Source organism: Pungitius pungitius, chromosome 5 (genome assembly GCF_949316345.1).
Source record: "Pungitius pungitius chromosome 5, fPunPun2.1, whole genome shotgun sequence".
Lineage (NCBI taxonomy): Eukaryota > Metazoa > Chordata > Actinopteri > Perciformes > Gasterosteidae > Pungitius > Pungitius pungitius.
Window position 1 is genome coordinate 16,717,324 of NC_084904.1, and position 6,241 is coordinate 16,723,564.

At 45.9% G+C, this 6,241-nt stretch overlaps 1 protein-coding gene across 1 annotated transcript in view; it reads right to left on the reverse strand.

Annotated features, from left to right (window-relative positions):
• hmcn2 (hemicentin 2) overlaps window positions 1-5,965 on the reverse strand; it is a 39,311-nt gene extending 33,346 nt beyond the window's left edge. The window contains exons 1-4 of the mRNA XM_037483573.2: window positions 5,667-5,965; window positions 4,035-4,105; window positions 3,464-3,622; window positions 2,917-3,039 (exon numbers count right to left, since the gene is read on the reverse strand). Coding sequence (XP_037339470.2) covers window positions 2,917-3,039; window positions 3,464-3,622; window positions 4,035-4,105; window positions 5,667-5,925 — 612 coding nt within the window. The 5' untranslated portion in view covers window positions 5,926-5,965. The remainder of the gene's footprint in view (window positions 1-2,916; window positions 3,040-3,463; window positions 3,623-4,034; window positions 4,106-5,666) is intronic.
• Window positions 5,966-6,241: the final 276 nt, after the last annotated feature.

A 6,241-nucleotide genomic window follows, 5' to 3' on the forward strand; every position in this document is an offset into this window, starting at 1 on the left:
AGAGGCGAGTGTGCCATTGTGGAAGTCTGTCAGCCAGAAATCACCCTCCTACAATACGGCTTTCATGAGTCGTTAGGCTTGTCCCTCAGAAGAGAAAGCAGTGGTGCCTTTGTTTTAGAAATACACTCAAACTGTATATTCCACAGTATAATTGACTAATGTGCCCAATGTGTACAATTCACAGATAAAAACGTCCGGCTGTTTCACAGCTCCTTAGTTGAATCGAACAAAACAGATAAGAATGGCTCCAAAAAGACTCCATAAAGGATTCCTTCCAACGCTCAGAGCAAACTCTGTAAATAATAGTTTCACAGTTTAATTATATGGCAAAAGAAATCATGACTTAGACTATACTGTCTCTGAGACGATCTCCAGAGAAATACCACACCATGTAGAATGTCAGTTTTGACAGGTGCTTGACCTTCTAGGTAAAATCCTAACCATGGTTTCAGGTTGACTACAGTTTTTCTTCTGTTTTCTCTAGAATGAAAACAGAAGCAGAAAAGCCCACTGATATTTTGCCGAGTTTCATTTCAGAAGCTGCACCAGACCAAAAGTCTTCCAAACGCTTAACAAGCAACTGCTGTCTAATGTTTGTTTTGACCTCATATGGAGAGGCATTATGGCTGAACCGTGTCTGTAATGAAACAAACTGGAACATTTCTTTAGCGGGCCCTTGGAGACGGAGCCAACGGCAACACACTTTAAGACATTTACGAAAACAGGTAAAAAGAGAGACGAGGAAAGCCTTAATTATCAGCCCTCCACTTTTTGTCCGTCGGGTCGACCGGGTGCCGACAGCAGCTGGTTCCTCTCGTCGTTTTACAACTGGAAACAGCTGTAATTTCTGCCACATGTGCAGCCATCACCAGCGGAGCCGGAGACTGCGAAGAGGTGACCTACATCTGCCTCGGGAATAGTCCGTTTCTTATGCAGCAAGACATCAGAGGAGTAGTAGGCATCAGTCAGACCACAGACAGAAGGGAGCGCAGTGCAGAGGTGGGACGACGAGCTGTCCGGGGCCGTGGTGGGTCTGCAGGAGCACGCTGAGCTCTGCGGCCCCTCCCTGACCCAACTAACGGGGGAACGCAGAGGATCTCAAGTCCTGTAAAACCCCATTAACAGGGCTGTTACAGGAAGTACCCCCCCCCCCCCCCCCCTCTGCTATCCACAGAAGCATTACAGACGGGGCAAAGAAGAAGGGTTAGCCGCGGCTCGGGTGAAGCTGTGTGAGTTCCCCCTCGCTAGTCCAGGCGCTTCACCTGCTAGTGAAAAACGTGGCCATGTAGTAGGTAAGCACAATCTTGACATGGAAGATGTATGCTGGAAGATGTATCTCTACAAATCAGGGCGTTTTTAGACACCCCTGCTCTTCCTCAGTGAGTTTCAACACACCTGCCGAAGTTTTGCAAGTCACAAGTGTCCCCTTGATATTAAAGGACCATAAATGGTGCTTCGACCAGTCAAACAACTGCGGATAAATACTACCAGAACTGCTGCATTTTATCTTCTGACAACAACTAGCAACCCCTAGACCTACTACTGCGTCGACGTAATAAGAAAACCACGAGGGTAGTGTTGTAAATGACTCTTCCATGTGTCAGGTGAAAAAACACATCCGGCCGTATACGATGTCATAAACCACATCTACATTACACGCACATTTAGCAGCCTGTTTATCCGTTGGCTGACGTTACAGGACACATTGTCATGGAGCTCACGAAATCACATCCACCAAACACCATCCACACCACAAAGAGCACAGATCGCGCATTGTACAAATTTGATCGCACATAAAAAAAGGGCTTTTGGTTTATCATAATCGGTCAAATTTAAAAGGACATGAAGTGATATACTGTACGTAAATCTGACAATAGGTTTTTTGTTCAAAGACTATGAGCCCACTCCACTGGGCAGCTGTGTTAGAAGGAGGGAAGCCGTGACAGATCGTATCCTGGGATTAGAGCGTCGAATAAGCAGTCTGTTTTCCTTTCACTCTCCCCGGGAGACCAAAAACAGATTTAGTATATTTTTTATTTTTGCAGTACTTTATTAAACTGCTTTCAAGTGTGAATTTTTTGCTTAGATTTATAATACTTCTGAGGTGTTGAGGATTAAAGGATTTGCAACAATTTGGTAAAATCGTGCCACCAAAGAGCTAAACAGTTCAAGAAAACCAACTGGCAATCACTAATTCAATGTGGATGAAGTATAAAAGTATTCATACGTCGGCACATGTTGACATGCAACAGTGCACTAAGAACATGTCGACGGCTGAGGCGGGAGGGCAAAAGTGAGTTCGGTCTCCTGTTCCCTCCACACAGCAACACAAGTATCACATTCACACAACACTCCTTAAACAGCTGGATAGATCATGGCGCGATAGCGAGCCGAGCGGCCCCACACGCCAGCATTGTATAGGTACATGCATGCATGCATGACTTTACAGGAAACAGCCCCGCCACACTCACGCACACAGTTAAACACGTCTGAGTTCAGGGGTTCAGTGGGCCACCAGAGCGCAGGCCGGCCATCTCCTGTGTTGACATGCAGGACACCAGTGTCTCTTCCAGAGGAAACTCTGGCTTCTTTCACATCTGCTTGGGAAGTGAGCCCTGCTATCTTTGGCTCCTTAGACAGGGCTTCTCTTTGCATGCTGCTCCCAACGTAAAAAACACTCACTCGACCGTGTCATACGAACAGGAAGCTCAGTATCAGCCGTGTAACCATTTGATTAAATTCAATTAAATTGCTATTATTGGGTCGTCTCTGCAGTTCTCCATTAGTAAGAGATAAGCTTCATTCATAAAAGAAACTCCGAATCAAAAGCATTCATTTACTACTAATTTGTGTATTATGGTCAGAGATTGGTGAAGTTAATTCTAATAGCACTGCCAAGTACCCCATTCATCTCACCTCGTTGACCTGCTGCTTGTCCAGGTGAAAGATTTGTCCAGAGGAGGTGGCAGCGATCTCTTCATAGGCCCTGTAGCCGGGCTGAGAGCGGTCTCCGCAGTCCCCAGTCAACACAAATACCACCTGGGAACAGAGAGGGGGGGGGGAGTTAAGAGGATTACTACTGTTCAGTGTTTGTTTTTTACGATCACGCTTGTCGGTTGACTCCAAAGTGACGCTAATCCTCATTGTCGTGTTTCATGTAGAGGCTCTGACTAAAGTAACTTTGATGCGACTTTTCCCTCCTCAGCCCGGTGTCGGGGGTCTTCATTGGAATGTAGATCCATCCCAGCATGCCACAGTATTCCTTTTGTTACAGCGTGGGATGAATGCAAAAGGTACTCAAAACGCTGTGGACCGGGTGTTGCCTGAAAAACCTTCAGATTTAGCCCTTTTCCTGCTAATAGCAGCTTTTGTTGATACAGTAGTGACTGAACTGCCAAAGTGATGAACTCCTCTACAGCCCAGAGTGGTGCTAACAACCCCATCCATATTCCTAGAACTTCACCTGGGATTGACGCAGCTGCACCAGTTGCAGAACATCTCTCTTTAGGCGGTAGTCTTTGGCTCTGGCGTCAGTAAACACGTAGATGAAGGATCCAGGCAGGGAAACCTCCAAGGCTTTCTTTATGGCTCCGATGCTCATCTCGGGGCAGTCACCTCCACCCTGAGTGACAGAATTACACATGATCAAAGACTCCCAGAAGAAATAAACCCATCTGATTGTTAATTGCATCCGTACAGATGTTAGACTCAAACAATCCTAGTCCCATTTTGGTGAAGACTAACACATTGTTCTGAATTTAAGTATCGTCTGTCAGAGGAAATATGACTAAATGCCTTGTAACTTGTATTCATGAACTTGATAAAAAAAAACACCCTTGATTGAATTTCCTTGGGGGTTTTGCCACTACAGCCATACTTTGTTTGGTAGCACCCGGGGCTTATGGTGGCTAATGTTACCAGACTTAGGATACACATTGCTGTGTAACTGATGTTGATGTAGCTTGTATTAGTATGGAACAATGCAATGGTCCCAGGTGCAGTATAACAATCACGTCCCGTCTTCTGGTTCCCACCTGGACAAACAGCTCTTGCAGATCCTGTTGGAACTTCTTTGGGTCGGTGGTGATGGACACAGGGCCGATATCTGCGAGTTTAGAGATGTAAATCATAAGAGACTCAAAGAACATTGAGTCTGGTCAGCTTGAGAGATATCTTCTGGTTGTAATACAATACACAAGGACACATTCATCCCAACAGAGTGCAGAGGGCTAACTCTTCTATTTTTTTTTTCTTCAAATAAATCAACTATATGAGAACAAAGGATGTAGTTGTTCTGCCTCAGTGAACAGAGCCAACGCATCAACGGCATCAAAAAGCCCAAATAATCCCCAGTGTGCTTGATGAGGACCAGAGTGATAACATGTAGCGTTTGTGCGTGACATGAACATCAACCGAGACATGAATATCCATCACACACAGTACAAGAGTGGCAGAATCGGTGCATTGACAAAATCAGAATGCTCAGCTTTTGTTTTACACGAATCCCGTTCAGAAAGCACGTTTCTGCAGCTGTAGTCAGCATGTTCCAGTGTTTTTCAAGCAGAAGCAGACTCCAGTATGATGGATAAGAACCTGCCAGGGCCTGACGCTTGAAGGCCTTCTGGGGCCGATAATCATCAACCAATAAACAAAGGACAAATTGACAAGACTGTTGTCTATAAACACAAGCCTTCCATTTAAGTTATTACAGACCCCTTATCATGCATGGTGGAGCCGTGTCATGGTTTCTGTGTGTCTCCACACTTGTTATTGCAACTGTCAAATACCATTCTGAAGAATCTTTCTGCGACTAATGACACCGTCAGCCTCCAGACAAAGGTCACTCATCTATTTTCCAGCTCGGAGGCTTTTAAGTTCGTCTCTGCTCTTCACGAGTGTAAAGCACTGACAGCACCGTCATGCATCTTTGTCAGCCACCTCGGCTTCTTTGCAATCTTGGAGGTTTACAAGCTCCCCAGGGGGCAGGCCACATTAAACACAGACAAAATGTTTTGGTGTAAGTACAGCCCCCCCCCCCCCACCGCCCAAAACACCCCAACACCCCCCAGACGACCGACTAAACTGGGGGGCAACGAGGGTTTTCCGGAGGCTTGGATGGAATTGAGGGAGGGGTGGGGTGAGTGGGGGTAATTACACACAAGCAGACAGCATATGCTTCTCATCAGTGCTCAAACACCCTCCCCCCATTAGAGCACTTTTATTTTCAAGCTGCAGCTTTCTCGTATGAGGGTGGATGCCAGCGGTGAATGAAGAGCCTTACCTGTCCCACACACTCCTCCTTCTGGAAGCTCATATATATATATATATTTATATTCCTGCTTGGTGTATTTGAGTTCAAAGTGCTGCTCTTTGTCCAAGTGGACTTCTTCTGAAACAGCTCAGAGCTACAACTCGGGCAACAGGTCCTGAGATGTGTTGCTGCATGTAGTTACACAAAATCTATGAAAATGTAACCAAAATTCAGAGTTTGTCATAATGCAAAAAGAAGGCAAAGGCTATTGTGTTGCCTGGATCTGGCAAGACAATCTGACCATTATTGGTTGACTAACTTTTAATGACATGCTATTACAATCATATTCAGGTTCAAGATTTAACAGCCAGCTGTTGGTGAGGCCGATGTAAAGTGTGTTTGGTCAAAAAGATACCTGGGTCATGGAAGGGGACCAGGACAAAGTTTTTGATGGGTCTCGTCCTGCGGTTCAGGGTCTTCTCCAGGATCCGCGAGGCGCCGTCTATCACCTGTTTCAGATCGTCGTACATTGAGCCGGTAACATCGAACACAAAGGCCAGGGTCGAGGCACTGTCACCGGATCCATCATCCTCCTCAGCCCGGGGGATCGCCAAGAGCCCGTGGGCGCCGACACACAGCGCCAAGACTAGGCACTTTAATAAGACACCGGTCATTTTCTCTTATAGATTTACTGCATCTGTCTGCTGGGATATGGCGAATCGCATTTAAAAAAAAAAAAAAAAGAAGAAAACGCTAAGAAAAAGTTTAGCAAAGTTTACACTTTAAAGTTTGGGACTGCTTCCAATTGGTAGAAAAGATATGTGGAACAACACAGCTCAGCTTGAACACATGGAAATCCAGAGTAAAATTCTTCCACAGGAGGAACTCCGTGCGTAAAGTTTGGAGCAGCGTGTGGAATGGCTCTGTGTTGGAGAGCCCCTGGAGAGCTGGTGCTCTGACGCTTCAATAGGGGGGCGGAGATGGGTATTA